The sequence below is a fragment of the Notothenia rossii genome (genome assembly GCF_949606895.1).
Source record: "Notothenia rossii genome assembly, chromosome: 7".
In the NCBI taxonomy this organism is placed as follows: Eukaryota; Metazoa; Chordata; class Actinopteri; order Perciformes; family Nototheniidae; genus Notothenia; species Notothenia rossii.
The window spans coordinates 16,598,127-16,621,003 of record NC_136905.1 but is presented as its reverse complement, the minus strand read 5'-3'; the positions used below and the strand labels follow the sequence as shown (position 1 = coordinate 16,621,003).

The window sequence follows — 22,877 nt, the reverse complement described above, 5'->3', positions numbered from 1 at the left end:
CAGTTTTCATTTTACTTGTCGAAAGAATTTGAAATAAGTGTCTCTGATATGTCCGCGTCCTTCCCAATATAAAGGAGGTGATTTTGATTGTGTTTGTAGTGTTCAAAGCTGTAGAAAAACCCTTTAAAGATAATTCAATACCAACATGTCTTTTCAGGAGTGTCCTTGTAACTCCGGATAACAAACAGAATGCATTGTGGACTGTTTTTATTGTGCACCCTTGTCATGAAGAAATAGTCTTTTTGAAGTGTGTCAACATGGCGTTCTGAGTATTATCCGGAGTCATCAGGAAACATTTTCTGAAGGACTCTTTGATGCTGAAATGTGTTCAGCTCTGAAGATGAAAACGTCCATCTGTTGGTCTCGGACCCAGCTGTAGTGTCTCAACAAATATTGGATGAATTTCCATCAAATTAAATAGACAATTTTCACTTATCCAATTAAGTATCTACTAAATTATTAGTGGCATTTAAGACAGAAATGAATGCTCTCTAGACAATGCGTCCCATCGGTCCCTAGGACTTTTTCTGAAATGTGTTAAACGTCTTTTGCTCCAAGTGAATTACTCAAGTGGTATAATTAACTACAGGGTTCATAATCATTGATTACCTAAATAGACAGTGGAAAGTCTATAGTGGATAACTAGGACATAGGGGTGACCTACATTCCCTAAAGAACAGCGTTTCACTCGTATATTCAATACCAATGTGCGTGTTACATCAGAACAAATCAAATACTCCATAATACTTATCTAACTAAGGACTAAGATGTCAAACAACAGCTGGTAATGTGGGTGCAAGGACAGGTCGCACATGTCAGCAACACCAGAAATATTTACCTTGTAACATGTAAACAAGAGATAAGGAAGATTTGTACCAATGGACACCCCATAAACACACCAGGGTTTTTACAGTTCACACAGGCTGATTCTAGCTCTCCCTGCCTAACATCATGTTTCTGTTTTACAAAGTAGAGTTTACACAAGCTCATAATATTGTTTCTGTGCCTCTCAGTGGGATGAAGTCAGTGTCCTGGACGACCGGGGGAAGCTCATACGAACATTCGAGGTCTGTAATGTCAACCAAAATCCCCGTGTGCAAGACAACTGGTTGGCCACGCCGTTCCTGTCCCGCCACTCGGCTCCACGGGTGTTTGTCACCCTGCGGTTCTCAGTGCGGGACTGTGCGAGCCTGCGATCACCATCACCCACCTGCCGAGAGACCCTCACCCTGTATTACAAACAGGCCGACACCCAGAGAGAGCTGGAGAGGACCTGGGCCGCTGAGGTGACCAACATTTTGTATTATTTTGTTATTATTATTATTATTATGTACATAACATTTCTCTTTGGCATTTTTAGTTTTATTAAAGTTGAAAAAGCTAAAGTTACAGCAACATTAAATACTTTTCTTAAGATTTAAAGGTGCAGCTCAGCATCCTCATTAGAATTAGTAAACAATCTAAATAACTCCTGTTGTCTTCAGACTAGGGCTGAACGATATATCGTGTCGTGACGATAATCGCGACATGCGCATGCGCGATATTCACATCGCAGGACGTGCGATTTAAAAAGAAAAAAATGTTTGTTTTTTTTAGTTTTTTTTTAGGACTTGTGATATTAAGTAGGCAAATGAACTCAAACACGTCATGTTACAATTATTTTGCTGCTTGCTACAAAAGGAAAACTTGCACGGCTCTCATGTCAGGGGTACTTGAGTGAGTGACATGCAGGCTCTGCATGCACAGCAAACCACCAATCACTATCAAATCTCCAAAGCAAACGAACCCGGTGATTAAAGGTAAAAACACTGAATAAAGTCGTTTCATGTGTTTCTCCAGGGCAGTTCGGCGCTGCTAACCGAGCTAGCTCAGCTGGTTGCTCTGATAACCAGACAGATCCAGACGTCCATGACGGTTAAATATAGTTTAAAAAATACCAATTGTATAGCATTAAAGTTCAAGAAAAGATGATTTGCGGGAAAAAAAATTGTCTTTTCTTCAATTCCTGTATGTTTTCATATCGCAATATATATATATATATATATATATATATATATATATATATATATCGCAGGGGGGGAAAAAAATCGCAATGTCAGTTTTTTCCAATATCGTGCAGCCCTACTTCAGACACAGATATAAGGCAAAGTAACATACAATTTTCATTGATGTTAGACTCAAGTTACACCAACACAGCAAACCTTTCATCATCCCATGACAAGGAGTTATTGTTCAATCATCCTGATTGTTGTGAAGCTTGTCAAGAAAAGCTGTTGAGATTGATGGCCTCTTTAAGCACATACTTGTTGAACACTGTGGTTTACAAAATGCAAAAAACGTTCCGCTGTGGTCTCCAGAAATTGTCTTTCACTCCCAGTAATTACATATTTAAGGCATGCATTATAAGACAGTGACCATGTGCAGGACTCAGTGTTTGGACTAGAGTCTCCAAAGGTGTTTTATTTATTTATGTTTTGAGTTTTTTTAAATGGGCCTTTTTTTACTCTGAAATTGCCTGAGCTGTGTGTGCAGTCGCAGTCACAGTGGGAGGTATGATGTGTTTGTATAGATGAATGCATTTCTCCTGAGGGAAGCAAGATGCTTTTAAAAATGCAAATCAAAGCCTGATGAGGAATCAAAGGAGAGTCAGGAAGCACTGCAGCGCTGAAAGTCTTCATAGGGACTTTAGCGCAAACCCCCACTGGGACCTGCATACATCCAAGTCAACGTTTACTCTTCTCACGAAACAACTCTTTGCCTGGGAAAATTACAGCGAAACTCTGAGCTAGTTTTTAATCATGTCATTTTCTCTCTTGTTATTGCACGATATATTTCCAAGCCTTATCCATCTATCAACGAACTTATTTGAACCCCCATCATTTCCTCTTGTTTCCGTCCTGTGACCACACATTCTCTCCATGCCATTTTGTTTTTCTCTTGACCACTAATTATCTTTCTCTCCACCATCTGCTGTCCGCTATGTGATTTCCTCACCACAGCCGTCCAACGGGGAGAAGGAGAACAGAGAGGGCTGGGTGAAGATCGACACCATCGCCGCTGATAAGAGTTTCTCCAAAGTGGAGCCCAGCTCACCTCACCAGTATCAGCCCGACAGATACAGCCGCATCAACATGAAGACTCGCAGCTTTGCGCCGCTCACGCGCAATGGGTAATGTGCTGCTCATGTTTGACTAACATCATCACTCCTAAGGGTCTGAATGTTCTTCATCCTCTGACATGACCTTTGTTTGCAGATTTGTCTTGGCCGTCGTAGACAGTGGAGCATGCGTTTCTCTCATGGGGGTGTCTGTCTTCTACCGGCGCTGTCCTGCCACAAGCATGTACTTGGCGTCGTACCCGGCGACCCCCTCAGGCGCAGAGGCGACGGCCTTAGTTCCCCTGAGCGGCACGTGTGTCCCCCACAGCAAGATACAAGGAGGCACGCCCCCTCGAATGCACTGCAATGCTGAAGGGGAGTGGATGGTTCCTGTTGGAGGATGCGTGTGCGATGAAGGCTATGAGCAGAACCTCAACGGATCGGCCTGCTTGGGTAAGTTTGAGGAAAACAGCTTGATATGGAAGTGGGTCATTTCAGCACCATGACCATTTCTTTTTGTATGTATAGAAGCCACAGTATATCAGCCTTTTTCTAATGGTTTAAAAAGCATTCCTGTTATTTTCTAATGCACCTCCATGATGTTAGGTGAGAGACATCAAATAGAAATGTCATGCAGCACCAACTGAGATATCCAGACTTATGTCTCTACTTGGCTCCTACACTTCCCATCATGCAACTAGGTTAAGACTCAAGTTTATAATGCAGGTTTTCTGTTAAACAGTTATCATCTTGATTATCATACTGATACACACAGTGGTTAGGATGAACGACTGTAAGTTTCTAGTTGAAAAGCAAATGCCCTAATATTCAACATAACCTGTTGCTAAATATTGTGGGATTCCCCTTTAAATGCACAAAGTTGTGACTTTGTTCTCGAGAACACATTTGATATAAAATGCCGAAAAGGTAATACCTGTGATCCGTCAACTTGTTGTGCCAATGTTTCTGTCAGTTCTCTTCTTGGTATTTGCTGAGATACGAAGTGTCTGGATCAATACTGGAAGGAGCTGCTGTCACTCTGATACACAACTGAGTTTGATGTAGAGACCAGAGGGAAACGAGGGCACGCAGTTCGAGTGGGGATCAGATAAGAAGGGAAGAGACAGTATTGTATCCATGCAGTGCCTTTGTGGTGATGTAACATTTGCATATACATTCATATACATAAATAAAACAGACATGAAGTCGGCAATACAAAGCTGCTCTATGGTAATTTACTGCTAACTTTACTGTAGATGAGAGGAGAGGAGGAGAGGGGGAAAGAAGAGATAGGGTCAGCAATTGCAAAACTGCTCACAATTGTTTTAACTTCTTAAAGCGGGTGTGAGTGTGGAAAAAAGTAGGAACAATTTGAGCGATGTCCAGACGGACAGCAAGGGATATGGGGAGAGTGCAGGAGGAGAGAGAGAGAAAGGGAGGGAAAGAGCCACAGTGAGAGGGACGTGACACATTTAGGTCATGGCGATGTAATGGCCACTCGTCTGTGAACAAGTGACAGAAACCGCAGGGGGAGAGAGGGGGAGTGGAGGAAAAAACAGGGAGAGGTGGAGGGAGAGTGAAAGATAGGAGGATGCAACTTAATGACTTAAAGAACTGAGCGTTGCAAAAAATCCTGAGTGCGTGAAGGAAAAAAAGCGGAAGTGTGTCCACGTGTGAGGAGGACGCACAAATGTTTCCTGCTGAGATGCTGATATGTTCGTTCCACATATGTCTGCGAATGCCGGCGGGATTTAAGTGAAAAACTGAAGTCCACCAAGAATTTCAATGGCCATAATTGCTCCGCTCCCTCGCATTGGGGCCCTCAAAGTCTAACTCCCTTCATCACAATTAATCCTCCAATCCTGCCAAGTCAGCTGTGAAATGGGTTCATGCTCTTTTGCTTTACATCTGCAGTCTGCCCACCACTTCTGTTTGTCCGTATTTGATTGATATTTACTGACAAATCAACCCTGAAGACAGCTCATCTGCCAGAGCCAAGCTTCCACTGCCTGCCTATGAACGATCTGAAACATCGCTGCCCAAGCTGCTTCGGCTTTTTGTTCCAGCTCTCCTTTGATTATGGTTTGTTGATCACTTCACTGAATAATGACGTGGATTGGCATGATCACGTTCTTGTCCTCTCTGGATTATTAAGAAAAGAGGCAGATAGTTAACTGGCGATGCAGTCATCAGGAATTATTAACAGTTTCCTTCTCTCTGCACCAAACCTTCGTAATAACTTAAACTTGTACATTTTGTTCTTGTTTGAATTAAGCACCAACGACATTTAATAATAGTACTACATTAGTAAATGATAGACTGCACTGCACTGAACTGGTTGGAAACTATAATTACAGACATTCTGCACTTTGTTTATCACTTCTGAGAATAAAAAACACTTTAAAAGGAAGTTAACTGACATTTAATTCCACTTAAAAGTGTGTCATCTTAACCTGCATGCATCTCATTATACACATTATTTAGCACATTAACCATGACCCTTTCAGAACGTACTTTCTGTCTTTGTGTTGAGCATCTTGCTATTCAACTAAATCACTAGAGTGAGAATGAATGCTGTTTGATGTGACAAACTGCAGCTTTGCCCCCTAACGCTAGACATGGTTTTTAAGGACCAATACATTACTGGAGATTCCTCCTCCTCTTGATCTCATATGAAAAAGAAAATCACCGTTAAATGATTGCCTTTAACTCCACACGGCTCTAATAGCTTTCTATTTTGAGAGGCGCATTATGTATTTTTTATTTGTGAAAGTGGATTATCATGGCAAGGACTTAAGACTCTAAAACTGAAGAAATAAGGTAGACTTTCTTGGTTTTTTCTTTTAAACTCCTCCCTTTATCATTTGCTTTGTTTTTTTTATCAAAATTAAGCTAAATGCTGATTGTTACATGCAGATGCTTGACATGTATACCCACTTAAACTAGTGAAAACATATAGATAAAGCTCTAATTTTAAATAACCAAAACATATGCAACTTTAACAGAAAAGTTTGTGTTCATGTTTGACCTCTTTGATCACTGTGAGATGATTGACAACCTTTTTTCGACTTAAAACATGTAATCACAACTTTGTTCACACGTTTTAAGTTCAGAGTATTTTATATGTTTGAAAATGAATCACTTGAACTGACATCAACACTTGCGAAGAACTAGTGTGAAAGCTACATTTGCTTGTTAATCTACTACATGTGTGATGTCTTATTATTCTGATAACTCAGACTCACCAAAACAACACTTCACCATTTGGCCTGATGATGAATTAAATAGCAAACTGAATATCAAGAACTTACAAAAACACAGCTGGCATTTTGGCTGCAAGGCATTAAAAGATCATTCCTAGATTATTTATGAAGCTGTTTATCACAAGAAAGTCTAGAAAGAACATTGTGCTTCAGTATATTTGCTGTGACATTCAGAGCTCAGTTTTTGGATGAAATTGTATTCAGTCTCCTGAAAAAAGATAAGAACAGATGCAGAAGACACGCAGCAAATGTCTGATGTTTTCCTCCTTTGACATTTGTATCCAACAAGGGGAGACGAAGAGGCGGAGAGAACAAGCGGAAACACGACCGAGCATGAGACACAATTACACCTGTTCAGCCAAACATGAAACAGTCCTTTAGTTTTGGGCTCCCGGAGCTGGTCCAAGCTGGCAGTACATCGTCCCCTGACAAGCTCCTTCCCTCCGTTTGATTCCTCTCAAACATTAAGCCACTGTCGAGGATTTGGGACAAGGATTAATCCCGAATTTTCAAATGGGCTCTGAGTACATTTGGACCTGTGTTGGTATTTTTCTGTTGCGTGCCCACTGGCAGTGAAATATTCATCATGTCAGTTTGTCCCGTTTTGTCACCCAGAATGCTCCCTCTTAGCACAGACACATCCACTAACCATCCTCAGGCACATTATGTACAAAAAACCCCAGAACATTTAGCCAAGGGGAAAGTAAAATTGCATTTAGGATATCCTTTTGAGTGTGATGGGGTTTGACCAAACAGCATGGATATTTTTACTCTGAGCAGACAGGACTTTTCTTCCACTCCTCTTCTTCTTCTTTCATATAAACACTTCAAGTTATTCTTCATCATAGTAACCCACCATCATATGCCAAGTGGATACATGTTAGCCATGTTGTTGATAATCAGTTGCTTTTTCAGACAATCGATAATAAAAGTCAAGTTTGGAGCAAAACACAGCTCAGTGAAATGATCAATGGGATCCAGTATTGACTGTTTGGTGGACTCTGGGTCTGGTCTCTGGGGGATCAGCCAGGCGATGACATTGCATCTGGAATATATAACATATTGGATAATCAGAGCAACTACTGCATTGATAATCAGCCTTTTAAATGTTATTCTATCCATCTTTTTTTTTAGCCAAGATGTTTTTGAACTCAGGAAGGCGTTAAGGATAAAAAACGGTGGCCTATTCCCATTCAATTTAATACTTTTTGTACGTTTTATTTCCCTACGTCATGTTAAAGGTTGTTTCATTGAATGCTCTCCACTGCCAGAAACATAAATCTGGTCTTTTACAGTTATATATCAAATGATAATATGCTAATGTGAAGGGTCACTTGTAGTCATGACGCTACAGAGAATGATCCCCCGGCTTCAGCTCAGCTGTTTAGCAGTCTGTCAACTTTACTGTTTTGATACTCTCATAGCAGCATTTCCAGCAGGAAGCAGCTGTTTTGAGCGAAAAAGCTCTAAAAACTCAGCGTACATCTGTTCTCGACAGACAGCAGACACACACAGTTAGAGGTAGGGACTAGTGGAGCTAGTAGAAGCTAACAAGTCAAATTTTCCTTGTGGGAAAAACCTAAAAAGAGTTAAAAAAAGAATGAATGTGGACTTACATAACACAGAACCACACAGAGACACAACTCAACATATTATTAACTATTGATAGAATACAATTAATGTTTCTCGGTAACTACTTGCTTATGTTTTATTTAAATACAAAACTATAATGAGGGATAAGGTCATGAGAACATCCATTTGAAAGAAAAAAACCGATATATATATATATACAGATACAATTAAAGCTCCACATACTATTGTATAATGTGTGTTGTGTCATCTCTGAATTGTTCATTTTCAAGACTTCGATGGACAAAAAGCTGCCTCATTATCTTTTTGGACCTTGCGATATCCAGTGTGTGAACTGTCCTTCACATATTGTGGAATTTAATATTGTGCACTCATTTTTCAATATATTTTGAGAAGAGGGAAAAGCTTCAGTATGGCTCATTGGCTACTGCTACTGGTTTATATGAGAATATCTAAGGATTGCTTGTTTTCACACATGGCTTTGTGCGGCTGAAGCCTACAATATATAATGGAAAGGACAATACTAGATGAACTCATACGATTCAGTGCTTATCGTTTGTTTTTGTCTGCAGTGAATGACAGGATGTAGATAAAGAGAGGAAGGCATTTAACGTTGGAACCACGTGTACTCACATCTCAGTCTGGGCGCATCTGTGAGCGAGCTTATGTGTGTTTGTGTGTCCGAGAGAGAGGGAGGGAGAGAGATTATGCTGCGAGCCAAAAGAGGGAATGAGCGCATGAAACAGGGAGAGGGAGAAAGAGAAAAAAGAAATTGGGTCAGTGATCTACAAACCAAGTATTATGTTAACATCAAGGTACTCATCTCATTGCAGTTTTCTATTTCTCTTCATCTCAATGTTAGTTTCAATTGGATTTATGTTCTTCTCTTAACACGTAGTAATTTGATTTGCAGGTAGACTTCGAGGCTAATCCTTTTCACATGTAATCCTCTTAATAATCCATCAATCTTCTCTGTGTTATTGTGTTTTTTCCATTGTTTAATTTCCCCACTCTTAAAATTGTCATGGTACTAGGTACTTTCTGACTTGTCAGTAGATCTGTCAGATTTGTTAGTAGAGTAAAGCACTTTGAATTGCTTTAAGTCTTAAATGTGCTCTATAAATAAATTAACCTTTACCTTAGAGCTGTAATTTATTAACATTTTAATTGTATCATTTTCTCAATTTACCAATTTATTATTACGTTTTTTAAACATTCCATAACAAAAATAAACGCCCATCTTAATAACCCAGAGCCAAGCATGACATCCTTAAATGGTCTCTGGCAGAACAACGGTCAAAACCCCTCAAATATTAGTTAACGATGATAAAGAACAGGAGAAAGAAGCAAATCACCCCATTTGAGAAGCTACGTTTTTGAGCCATGAATCTATTAAATGTATCTGCAGATGTATTTTATGAGTAATCAGTCCTTGTAGGTTTGTTATGTAAACCGGTTATATGTCATTCAATCCCTGCCTCTTGGGTTTACTTGTGTCTCTGCTCATAATGGTCCTGAATTGTCAACTTTACAGCTGGGAGATGGATGGTTGTAGGCGGAGGGGGGGATGGGGGCTGCAGATCAAGCAAGAGGGCAGAGGACTCGTGCTCTCATTGGCTGCTGTAATCAGGTGGATGAAGATGGAACGAGGAGGAGGAGGAGGAGGAGGGGGTTGAGTTGTTGCCGGAGCTCGTAGGGCGATGAGAGGCTTTGTAGCAAAGTCATGTTCCGTGTCAGAGCCGTCAGAGAACACGTGGGCTAATGTGCAGCAAGGACATTAAAGACGGAGGAAGAAGGTTTTTCTGCTCTCCTCTTTCTATCTGTGTTTCTGCGTTTTTCTCCCATCATCTGGCGCTCACATACATAATCCAACCGCTCATCCTACATCCATCTCACTGTTCACTTCTTCCCCTTTTCCTAGTTTATTCTCCCTCTGTGGTCTTTCAACATCCTTTTGCTTCTCTCCGTCTCCCCCTTTTCCCCCTTCACACCTGTTTGAAAGCAAAGTCAGCTCCCTGAGTCGAGTGAGAACACAGAAAGCCTTTTATATGTTTATTCTTTACCCTCTTTCACTTCTTTCCTCCTTATCTTCTACTCCGAAACACCACCGAGTATACACACATGCATCCACACACACATACAGTGTGTCAAATTCTATAAATCTTCCCGACAGGGTTATATAAACAAGGTGCGGGGTTCACTCCCACTGACCTTAAGGAGCATACACACACAGACATACCGGTAGATCCACTCTCATCCTTTAACGCTGTTTAAGAACATATGAGAGGATCCTTCTTTAAAGATGCTGACTCAGGCGTTTCCTGTTGGGCCATTTTCACACTCAAAGACACAAGGAAGCATCTCTGAATGAAAATATACACACTCACAAACTCCACATTTAGCTCATGGATAAAGGTACCTCTCTTTGAACGACGCAACCTTTAGTTGACATACACACACATTCACACACACATAAAGGGCAGCAGACCCACAAAGAGGCAGGAGCAGCGACATGTAGTGTGTGTTTGCTCGACCTAAGCGCTCAGCTGTCCTGCTGTTGGCATTAACAATCGCCGCGTTTCACAGATTTGTCCACGTTAAACACATCAGTTCAGTAAAACAGCCCGCAGGCTCAAATGGTATTTTCAGTGTGTGTGTGTGTGTGTGTGTGTGTGTGTGTGTGTGTGTGTGTGTGTGTGTGTGTGTGTGTGTGTGTGTGTGTGTGTGTGTGTGTGTGTGTGTGTGTGTGTGTGTGTGTGTGTGTGTGTGTGTGTGTGTGTGTGTGTGTGTGTGTGTGTGTGTGTGTGTGTGTGTTGTTCTTTCTTATTGAGTTTCTGCTCCATTTCTTCCTCTATGAGAGAGGTTTCATATATTCCACTCTACATTCCACTCCAAGTATTGTTTATTTAAATTCAATTGTTCTTCTTGTGTTGAGTAAATGCTCCCACCTCTAACAGATACAGTAGTTTGACATGTTGCTAGCTTAAGCCTTACATTTAGTCGACAGATTTGAGAGTTGTATACATTTTTCTCACCTAAAACTCCACCAGAAAGTGGAAAGTGTTTTCTTCCAAAATGTCGGATTGCTTTGAAACAGTGATTCAGAGTCAGTGTGGTCATTTTGAACTTTTGTTTGTTGACCGGTGGTTTTGCTGATTTTGTGAGCTACTTCCTTTAAACACAAGTAAATGACGGTGCTGGACAAAAACCAACAACAAACAACAGGCCGTTTTGTTTTAAATGAACTTTTGACTCAGAGGGAAACAACCACAAGCCAACATGAAATTGATGCACTGCATAAAAATAGCTTGGCGTATTTCACTTTGGGAACAAAACAATAAAACAGGATCATGAAATACTGTTGTCTTATATATTTCATGAAGTCCCAATTTTTCTATATTGATTACTTCTGAGCCGAGGGCATTCTGCAGTAAGCTGAGAGAGCTGAAAGGGTTATTGGGTTCCTATGCGCTCAAAAAAGCATTTTTGAAAAGCGGATTTAATTTTGATTTATGACCGGGAAAATACTTTGTCAGGTGTTTTGTTAAGTTTGAATTGTAAAAATACTATATTACTTTTTATTTTGTTTTCATTTTTCTTCTGTCAGACGATAAAATACCAGCTTTTGTGTTGCCACTTTTTCATTTTAGTTTTTGCTCTGCTACATTTTTCATTGTTAGACCGCTTCCTTTGCTCTTAGAGCTATTCATATCTTAAACTGCACTCTAACTTTTATTCATGTATTTTTTCTTTTAATGTTTATTTTATTATCTTTGCTTTTTAATGACTGTTTTTAAATGCCATTTTCTTAATGTCTTTTATTTTGTAAAGCACTTTGAATGACCTTGTGTTGAAAGGTGCTATATAAATAAACTTGCCTTGCCTAATGTGTTATTGTAGTTAAACCATTAGAGAGACAGTCTTATACACCTTAGAACACCAGTAACTCAGAGTAACACTTCATTTTATTTTAAACTGAGGATGAAGCTCACCCCTTCCTGTGTGTGTTTGTGTCTCTCTGCAGCGTGTCCGGTGGGCTACTTCAAGTCCGTTTCGGGCTCCACTCCCTGCTTGGTGTGTCCCCCCAACAGCAGAACCAGCCAGGAGGGGTCGAGTGTGTGTGAATGTCGCAGCGGCTTTTACCGGGGTGCCATTGACGCCAACTCCTCTGCCTGCACAAGTGAGCTTTGTTTGTTTACGCCTGGCTCTCTGGGAGGTGTTCAAGGGGCCTCATTCCTCATTTGTCACTTTCCTCAGACTGTGAGAACCCAGATTCACAGTCAGCGACCAGGATCTTTTTTTATCACAATATAATGGAAACTGTTAAGTATTTAGTTTCCCTGCTCACTTAAATTATGTCACCGCTGAACTTAGTTTTTATAACGTTCTTTCCATTACTTAACTTTGTTAGATGTCTTTGCCAGCAAGCAGCTACTTTCATATCTTAAACTTTTTAGCAGATGCTTCCATCTAAGTGTCCGTCGGGTACATTATGTATGTTAAACTCCTCCCTCTCTCTCTTTGTCGTCTCCACAGCACCTCCATCTGCTCCGGTCTCTATGTCCTGGGAGTATGAGAGCGCCGATGGCGGGGTTTCCCTAAGGTGGCGCCCTCCGGTTGACATGGGGGGCCGCAGCGAGGTGTGGTACGGGGTGGTGTGCCGCATCTGCCCCTCGGCCACCTTCACCAACCCCACGGCCTGCTCCTGGTGTGGAGAGGGCGTCACTTTCAGCCCCACCCAGACTAACCTGAAACACACTAAGGTCACCCTCAACAACCTGCTGACCAGAGTCACTTATCTCATACAGGTACCGTTGGAAACTGTCTGTTAAAGGCACTCATGGTTATCTCCTGTTAAGTTGTCTATGAGAGTAAGGTTTACAGTGATAACAGTTTCTGTCCTTTTGCTATTTGGGTTATTTGGAGTAAGATTGGACTATATCAATAAAGCAAATTGGAACATTTCTTCATTAACTCTCTGTGAAAAGAGAAACATTTCAAGGACTGCTCATTTTAAAGGTCCTTGTGCAACGAACATCCATTATTTTCACCTAGCTCCTGGATAAAAAGAGTTTCACACAATGATTATTGAAACATTTCCCGGAGCCACAGAGCAGGCATGTCCTCTGTGTCGTATTATTCCATAAGCTCCACATTCATAATTACACATTTATTATTTAGCTTGGAGAAACCGGACTAAATCATAGCATATTTCTTATTCATAAAGGGCAGTTATTTCCTATTTACTGGGGTTTGTTTACTGGCCGACACAGCTGCATGTGTCAGGCTTTGTTTTCCAAACACTAAAGCACGTCCTAAATGTAAATAGAAAAAAGCTTTGTATGTCACGTCTGTGTGTTCCTCTTATTGACAGGTGCAATCCATGAATGAGGTGTCAGCTTTGAGTCCTTTTCCAGCTCGATACACAAGCATCAATTTCACTACGAGCCAGTCAGGTGAGCACGGGACATAAAAGGATGAAACAGATGAGATGAAAGAGAAGAGATGATCTGATGTTGATGTTTGTGCAGATACTGGGTGTGTGTGTGTTTGAAGCCTTTCTCTCTCCCTCTCTGTCTCTGTTTCTCTCTTTCTATCCCTCTCTGTACTCCATCTTTTGTCTTCCTGCTCTCTGGGCCGGGGGTTGCTCGAGGTTACAATATCCTGTCACATCCCATTATATTCGCTGCGGAGGAAGAAAGGGAGAAATGAGAGATGGGAAGACAAAAAGACGGACAGAAAGAGATGAAAGTAAATGAGTGGGAAGAGGAGAGGAGAATAGAGCATTGTGCTGAGAAAGTATACCACTATGAGATTGTCCAAAAAAAGTTATCATGATTGATTAAAAAGTCTCCATTAACCTAAATTATCTCAAACGTTCTGGTGGCTGCACTCATAGTTTATTGATTCAAATGAAAGGAATGCCGGAAAGTTTCCTTTAACTCCTCTTACCGGCCGGCACAATGACTGTAACTAGATCCTGCTCCATGAAGACTCCACTCTCATGCTCTACTAAATACACTTGGCACATTCTGTAACACTGCCCCCCTCTGGTCACTATCCCTCCAACGCAACTTCTGCTTTATTGTTGTGGGTTAATGGGGTTTAATGATCATTCATCACATCTCTCAGGGAAGCGTTATTCTCATACATCTGTTCTTTCCCACAGTTCCCAGCACAGTTCCCATGATGCACCAGCTGAGCCGAGCCCCAGACTCCATCACTCTCTCGTGGCCTCAGCCGGACAGGCCGAATGGAGACATCCTGGAGTACCAGCTCAGATACTATGACAAGGTACATGCAAACATGGCGCACAACTGCATAAACGGAAATATATGAGACTTAGCTCTAAATGTCCCTCTCCTGTGTCCCCAGGGTTCAGATGTGGACAGTGCAGCGAGTGTGTACAGTGAGACCAACACGGTGACCGTCGGCTCTATGATCCCCGGCTCCATCTACGCCTTCCAGATCAGAGCTCGAAATGAACGGGGCTACGGGCCCTACAGCAACACCATCTACTTCACCACGCTGCCTCTGGGTAATGCACCCCTTTATTGTAAAACCAATGAAGTACAGTAAGAGTGCTTTACTGCACTTACACACAACTGAGCTGGTAGAATTGACCATATGAGACCTTAAAGGCACAATGCGTTTAATTTTCCTAAAAAAACATTAGATTAAAATCAGAATAATCCTCTCCCTCATCACTTACGCTGAGACGCGTTCCTCTGCCTTTATTTTCTCTTCTCTTTTCATACTGCTGTGTTCGGGATATTTCTTGGCAGTTTTTCTGCTTCTCGCTCTCTCACTGCTCCAGCTGCCGCTCCACGGCCTTTTCTTCCCTAGAGGTTTGTCCGGCCCCGGCTGACACGGAAATTGGGGTCGTCTGAGTTGGAAGCTGAGGAGGCTACATTCAATTCTCCTGTCTGCACACAAATACTTTGCCTATTAGCGCGCTAGACTAAATATTGCTTAACTCTTTGGCTAGTGTTAGGGGGGCTTTTGAATGTTGTCTTTCTAACCGCGATGGATGTAAGTCCTACTCATTGTGCCTTTATTAGTGTTTGGAAGATCATAATTAAAAACGAAATATTATAAAAGTATGAGAAAGAGACTATAGGAAATATTGTTAATAAGCAGTTTAAAGTTTGTTTCAAACAATGTTCTCTAAAGTGGATGTACTATTTATATTTATGAGAAAGCCTCCTTAGTTCCATTCTGTTCAATGCAATGTCCTTTATTTTCATCTAATGCAGGGGTCACCAGACTTTTGTCGTGAGCTACTTTTACTCCTCTTTTTTTGTTTTTTGCAGTGTATATATTTAGCACATTTTCACATTATGATATGCTGACCTTTAACCTTTGTGTGCTGTTTGGGTCTGTGGGACCCGTTTTCAATGTTTACTAAAAGAACATGTATGCAATTTAATTATTTTAACCAGCTTTATTTGAGGGTGGACCTCACATCCTCCAGGGGGGTCCGGGGCATGCTCCCCCCGGAAGATATTTTTTTAAATGTTGAAGTTAAATGCCTCAATCTGGTGCACTTTGAGCACAAAATGAATTTATGGATACAGCTCTCAACACTCTGTATACTTTTCAATGATCCAAACATCTTTAGAATATGATCACAACCAACAACAAACCATTTCAACTAGTTTATTCTTATCTTATGTTACCTAGTTAGCATTCTTTCTTTCTATTTATGCATATTTTACTAATCACTCCCCTTTTAAACATTTGACTGTCCTATAGTACACATTGGAATGACTTCTTACTTTATCTATATTAAATAGATAAAGGTGTGCTCTCTCGCTCCCTAACTCTCTCTCGCTCGCTCATAGAGGCTATGTGCTCCTCCGTGGCGATGACGGCTTGCGTTAAAAAATAATAATAAACATATTTGTAAAGTGGGGGACACAAACAGGATTTCGAAAAGTGGGGGGGACATGTCCCCCCTGTCCCCAGTGGAAATTACGGCATGCGTGTGTGTGCGTCAAGTGCAATAAATATATATGCAAGTTGCAACACACACAGAGTAAAACTCTGCCCCTCATGTTTTGTATAGGCTGACACAGCTGTGTTCAATGGGGCTGATGTGTTGTGTAGATTCTGCCAGAAGGAAAGGTCAAACTCCTTATGAAGCGGTGAGCTGCCACATTGCTTTTCTTCCCGACTGCAACGCTGGTCCCGCAAATCAAGCAAGAACTTGATTGAGGTTTCATTTATGCATAGGGTAGATTCTTTTAATTACATTTCCTTTTTTGTTTTGTGTATTATTTAAATTTTGGATTTGCTTGGCGAGCAATTTTTAGAACATGCCCCGTGGGCGACTCACTTTGCCCCTGCGGGCGACTAATATAAGTGCCCGCGGGTACCGTGTTGGTTACCCCTGCACCAGAGTAATCTACTCTTTATCTTTAAAACTGCTTCCCAGAAAACCCTCGGAGATTACCTCAAAGTAAAAAAAAAATCAAAGTAAAGTTACATTTCTAAATGTGGACTATTCTGTAGTTTAGAGCAATATTCAGATTGCACTTTAAATGGAATAGTTTGTACTCATTAAAGCACATCTATTCAGTTACAGTAACAACCGTGTTTTTAATTTTATACAGCTCTGGGATAACTTAAACAACACTGTTAATGATTCATCAGCAGCTGATAGTTTTCTCACTTCTTCTCCCACAGAGGAACATTCACACCAGATCAAGAATCGGCTTCCTCTGCTGGTCGGGTCAGTGATGGGTGGAGCAGCTTTTCTCCTGGTGGTGGCAGCGATTGTGGTTGTTGTGGTGTTTCGCAGGTATGTTGTCGATCCATTCGCATGATCAGACAAACAGTGCGATACATTTTTTTAATCATGGAACATTTGAATTTTCTTTACCCATTGCAGTAAGAGGAGGGAGAGTCCGTACAGCGACAGACTCCAGAGGTACATCAGCAACAGAGGTGAGCACAATCATATTTAATTTAATTTAAAAAATGTGTTTGTAGCAGCAAAGTAATCGGATTTTTAGAGACTTAGTTCAGAAAACGTTTTTTTTCAGGTGGAGTTAAGTATTATGTGGACCCATCCACTTATGAGGACCCCAGTGAGGCTGTCAAAGAGTTTGCCAGTGAGATCGATCCCACTCATGTGAAGATTGAGGAGGTGATCGGTGCAGGTAGGCATGATGCTGCTTTTTCTTTTATATCGTTCTGTAGTTTTGTGATTGGTACTTTAATGTGTAATCTGTTCCACCTCCTCTCCACTCCAGCCCAGTTTGGGGAGGTTTCTCGGGGTCGCTACCGTCCAATGGGTCGCAGGGAGGTGCTGGTTGCAGTGAAAACTATCCGCTGGGGGGCGTCCGACAGAGAGAAAGGGATTTTCCTCAGTGAAGCAGGGGTCATGGGTCAGTTTGACCATCCGAACGTACTGAAGTTGGAGGGTGTGATCACTCATTCGGCTCCAGAGAGGATCATCACAGAGTTCATGGAGAATGGGCCATTGGATGCTTTCCTCAGGGTGAGACAATGACACACTCTCTCCATCTTTAGTATGTTACATTGACATGTTAGTAATACCCAAAAATCTCCTCTTCTCCCATTCTCCTGTGCCCTGCCCTCCTCACTCTTTCAGGAGAACGAGGGCCAGTTCAGCGTCCTCCAGCTCATCGGGATGCTCAGAGGAGTCGGTGCAGGGATGCGTTACCTCTCTGAAAGAAACTTCGTCCACAGGGACTTGGCGGCTAGGAACGTGTTGGTCAACTCCAACCTGGTCTGTAAAGTATCCGACTTTGGACTGTCCCGACTCATGAGGGGCATGGACCACAACATACCCACATACACTGCCTCACTGGTACGTATGTGAACATGTAGTATCCTTTATATATCTATGTTGCATTATTTTGCAACATAGTTCACTTATTCCCTGTCTGGCTTCCCTCCATCAGGGCAGTAAGATCCCTGTGAGGTGGACAGCACCAGAAGCCTTTCAGCATCGCAAGTTCAGCTCGGCGAGTGACGCCTGGAGCTTCGGCATACTCATGTGGGAAGTGATGTCATACGGAGAGCGTCCATACTGGGACATGAGCAATCAAGAAGTGAGTATGTAGGAGAAGGTTGCCTCAGCAGAAGAACTCATATATTAGTGATGCAAATGCACTCAAATCCTTCGCCTAAGTGCAAGTTTAACTGCTACAGCATTATAACATGCCATCAAAAGACGAAGGTCGCGCTGGTTGCACCGACTATGAGTCGCTGGGTCCGGTTTGCAGCGAGCTCGAGACCTTTTTTTTTGCATGATATTCCCAGTCTGTAAAAAAGGCATTAAAATACCCCAAATATAATGAATAAAAGTAAAAGTATGGCATTATATAACAGCTTTTGAGCTGCAATCTGAGTAAATAAAGAATTTCACACTGAAAAAAATTGATTTGTGTTTTTGTCCCATTGAATGTAATTATTAATTGATCAAAATGCAAAGTATGTAAACAAATATACAAAAAATTACTAATACAGCTATTTGGTTTAGAATAATTTTGAACTAATAGAACGTACCAGTGCAAAAAAGGTAGACATCTTCTTAATTAAATGTTCTTTACCACCATCCTCCCTCTCTTGATTTAACACACCCGTTTAAGTGGTGAGAAAATGCCAAGCAGCTTTTAATTTGCCTAATTTTCTCTTAGTCACTCTTGCATAGCCCTCAGCGGTCTGTGACCTTTTATGTAAGGGCATTTACATAAAAACTCCATCTTCCTTGCTTATCTGTAACATCTCCCTTCCTCTCTCTGCAGGTGATGAAGGCCGTAGCAGACCAGTATCGCCTCCCCGCCCCCCACAACTGCCCCTCTGCCCTCCACTCCCTGATGCTCCAGTGTTGGCAGACGGAGCGAGGGGACCGGCCAGGCTTCGACACACTCCTCTCCTCCTTGGACCGCCTCATCAGGCACCCTGCTTCCCTTAAGGTGGAGCCAACTCGGTGAGACACCAGCTTCTGGCAAACACTTGACCAAAACACATCAAAGGCAGCAGCTGACAAACCGCCTTCTATATTTACAGATTCTGATGCTCTCCTTTTTGACACTTACCCCTTTTACAGAAGCTGCTCTCAGCCGCTGCTCAGCCCCACCCCCACAGATCTAACGTCAGTGTCGACAGTCAGCGATTGGCTGCTTGTGCTGAAGATGGAGAGATATCAGGATGAGTTTGATCAGGCAAACCTGGACACGTTAGACAGAGTCAGCAGGCTCAGCATAGAGTGAGTATAGATGGTTATCACTATGACATTAGGATAAGATGAAGCTAGTGACTGTGTGCTTTTATGTCTCACTGAAAATGATGTAGGTATTATGTTATTGCCCACAATGTGAACAAAATGTTTCATGGCAGTGCTTGACTAGGTACAACCAAGAAATAGTTTCTTATTACTGTTTGAATCTGTACTACAATGCCAAAAGTGTTTTAAAGCACACTTCATTAGTAAAACTTATGTGAAGTATACACAATTTGAATATTGAATAGTTAAAGGCTTTAAAGGTCCTCCCTGGTAAATGTGATTAGAGAGGCAGTGCTGAAAACAGAATAATTAAACATAAATAGACAAATTACCGGAGAGTGCTGAGGCTGTTCTCTGGAGCTTAATTAAGTAAGTAAGTGAACCTCTTATGTATCTGGCACATATGAAAGTTCAATAGTAAAGGAAAACATTAAGATAAGCCAAAGTACTAAAGAAAACATTTTACAAAAGTCAGTATAAGCATCAATAAACGTCTGAGCCACCACAGGGTTTTATAGACATGCAACCCAACATTTCTGACGTTTAAATATCAGGTGGAGTTAACAACAAGTGTTGAACTAAACTCCCCGGTTCTTCTGCTCTCTCCTGCAGAGACATCCATAATCTGGGGGTGAACCTGCTTGGACACCAGAGGAAGATCTTCAATGCAACCCAGCAGCTCAAAGCCTATCTGTCGCAGGGGCAGGTGGAGGTGTGACAAGCACCGACAGTACAACCTGCGCCATGGATTTCTGCGCTTTTCCCAATCCTCTGCTTGTTGTGTCTGGTTTCATTCATTTTGGTTGAGCACATCTTCAGGCAAAACAAAAAAGAGAATCAGCTTTTGTTTGCAAGGAAAAGCATCAAGTGCCACTCTGTGTATTCTTCTACACTACATCCAGCACTACAACAAGGAGTTGTGAAAAAGAGGATCGGACTTTCTGACAGACACTCATGACAAATGACAGAAGAGAGATGCACTATGGGAGCTGCAGTCCAGGTCAAAGTGGGGTTACGGAGTTTCTGAGGAGAAGGAGGACTTTGAACATTCCTCAATGTTTTTCACTAGAATTCACTTTATTGTTGTCTGCCTTCTTCTCTCCTGCAGTCCTACCTCTCTCACCTACTCTTAAACTACTGTTCCTCCATGAAACCTTCCATTTTCCCGTCCTCATTGAATACAAAAGAATATTGAAATGTTTTTGTTAGTATACTTATGGAGATCTCTCCACACAAAGAATTGCGTAAAGACAATCAAAGCCTTTTTCTAATATTTCTTGTGTTATTTGTAAAGTTGTATCACTTCCCTTCTCCTTAATCGCCAAATGCTAAAAAAAAAAACTGTTAGCAAGAAACAAAACAGTATACTACCTAGCAGCCTATGGTTTGCCCTATAAGGTATTGCTTTTAGCTTTCAAAATGTACAGTTTGTTTAGTTGTTCAAACAAAATGTTTTTAACCACCTAAATCAGAGCCGAATACCCTGAGGCTAGATATGAGTCACTGCCATGAAATTGTAAAAACTAAAATGAAACAAAAAAAGCTTTTAAGAACTTTAAGCCATGTATTTCCTATTTTAATAGACATATGCAGTTTGTACAACTCACTCTCACTCTTTTGTCTCAGAGCTCATGTACTGTAAAACTGCAATCTTCACCTCAGCTGCAAACACAATGTCCATCTGCGATGAAGACAGAACCATGCAGCACCCACCTTTATGTGTACATTTCACACTCCACCTTCTAGTTGTTTGATTGCTAGAGTAAAGACACTGAGTCATTGAAGCGTTGTGAATGTGTGAAATGGGAAAGACGGACAAAATCGGATCTGATTAACACTTGAAGGAAGGAGGCGAAATGCTTTGTAAGTATGTAGTCGTCTGTCTGTGCTGTAAATGAGGCTAATGTTAATGTTAATGTGTACATCAGGTTTATGCTGTACATCATGCTGTGTGCGTGTGCGTGTGTGTGTGTGTGTGTGTGTGTGTGTGTGTGTGTGCGTGCGTGTGTGTTTGAGACAAGTGTGTCAGGCTACACACATTATTAGCAGTGTTTACTTGTTCACCACTATTCCATAATTGTGCAAATTTGTAAAATAAATGATATGATTTTATTTAATATTTTGCTACTTGTGTTATTTGTGAGCAAGTTAAGTGTTTTACCAGCTAAGTTTTTTATTTATTTAATGGTAGCATTTCATTAAGCGTTTGAGTAAATATGATTTAGACTTAGCCTAAGCTAGCATCATCATAGGGACAAACATTGAAAGAAATAAAATGTGAGATACATTTAGTTAATACCAAAGGGGAACAGGACGAAGAGCTATGTTAGCAGGTCTGTGAAACTACAGGTGTTTTGAGGTAAATGCTAATGTTTGCATGCGAACACAAGCTCATATTAACTATGCTAACCCTGCTTTTGTTTAGCAAACTCCTTAGGTTCACTATCTTAGTTTAGCTAGCATGCTAACATCTGGTTTTAAGTACTAGACACCACTAGGTACCACTGAGGCTTATAAAAATGTAATTCGTTTTTAAGATATTTCTCTTCCAAAAAGATGCCAAAAATAAGTCTTAATGGACCAGGCTCAGCACAACACACATTTTGAACACCTAATTAAATATTAGCAATTTAGCCTTATCTAGTTAACCTTCCTTTTGACTGATGGGTTGGTGCCTAACTAAAGGACAATGGTTCATAAATGTAATGTTATGTTTAATGAAGGTTTCATGTGGTTAAAATATAAATATAATTATGCAAGGTCAAAGTATTCAGCTACCGCATCCATCCATGCCAACTTATCTCTAAGCAAGGCAAGGCAAGTTTATTTATATAGCATCTTTCAACACAAGGCAATTCAAAGTGCTTTACAAAAAATGAAAGACATTAAGAAAATGGCATTTAAAATCAGTCATTATAAAGAAAAGATAATAAAAGAAACATTAAAATAAAAAATACATGGATAAAAGTTACAGTGCAGTTTAAGATGTGAATAGTTCAATTAAAAGCAGCGACAAAAAGAAAAGTCTTCAGCCTGGATTTAAAAGTAGTAAGAGTTGAAGCGGACCTGCAGGTTTCTGGGAGTTTGTTCCAGATATTTGGAGCATAATAACTGAATGCTGCTTTACCATGTTTAGTTCTGACTCTGGGGACAGAAAGCTGACCAGTCCCTGAAGACCTGAGAGATCTGGATGGTTCATAATTTAGCAGGAGGTCAGAAATGTATTTTGGGCCTAAACCATTCAAAGCTTTATAAACCAGCAGCAGTATTTTGAAATCTATTCTTTGACACACAGGAAGCCAGTGTAAAGACTTCAGAACAGGAGTGATGTGATCCACTTTCTTAGTGTCAGTGAGGACTCGAGCAGCGGCGTTCTGAATCAGCTGCAGCTTTCTAATAGATTTGTTAGTGAGACCTGTGAAGACACCATTGCAGTAGTCCAGTCTACTGAAGATAAAAGCATGGACAAGCTTTTCCAAATCCTGCTGTGACATTAGTCTTTTAATCCTAGATATTCTTTAGGTGATAGTAAGCTGATTTAGTAACTGTTTTAATGTGACTGTTGAAACTCAGGTCAGAGTCCATGACTACACCTAGATTTCTGGCTTTAACTGTTGTTTTGAACATTGCAGACTGAAGCTCAGCGCTAACTTAGAGAAGAATATAT

The 22,877-nt window shown here is 41.0% G+C and overlaps 1 protein-coding gene across 1 annotated transcript in view; it reads left to right on the top strand.

The window, feature by feature from the left end:
• ephb6 (eph receptor B6) overlaps nt 1–21,327 on the top strand; it is a 35,426-nt gene extending 14,099 nt beyond the window's left edge. Inside the window, exons 3-19 of the mRNA XM_079693941.1 lie at nt 1,014–1,286; nt 3,000–3,169; nt 3,255–3,550; nt 11,975–12,130; nt 12,487–12,758; nt 13,325–13,406; nt 14,120–14,244; nt 14,326–14,488; nt 16,639–16,753; nt 16,844–16,899; nt 16,998–17,114; nt 17,208–17,455; nt 17,570–17,788; nt 17,883–18,032; nt 18,729–18,913; nt 19,034–19,192; nt 19,823–21,327. Coding sequence (XP_079550067.1) covers nt 1,014–1,286; nt 3,000–3,169; nt 3,255–3,550; nt 11,975–12,130; nt 12,487–12,758; nt 13,325–13,406; nt 14,120–14,244; nt 14,326–14,488; nt 16,639–16,753; nt 16,844–16,899; nt 16,998–17,114; nt 17,208–17,455; nt 17,570–17,788; nt 17,883–18,032; nt 18,729–18,913; nt 19,034–19,192; nt 19,823–19,928 — 2,892 coding nt within the window. The 3' untranslated portion in view covers nt 19,929–21,327. The remainder of the gene's footprint in view (nt 1–1,013; nt 1,287–2,999; nt 3,170–3,254; nt 3,551–11,974; nt 12,131–12,486; nt 12,759–13,324; nt 13,407–14,119; nt 14,245–14,325; nt 14,489–16,638; nt 16,754–16,843; nt 16,900–16,997; nt 17,115–17,207; nt 17,456–17,569; nt 17,789–17,882; nt 18,033–18,728; nt 18,914–19,033; nt 19,193–19,822) is intronic.
• The last annotated feature ends 1,550 nt before the right edge of the window (nt 21,328–22,877 follow it).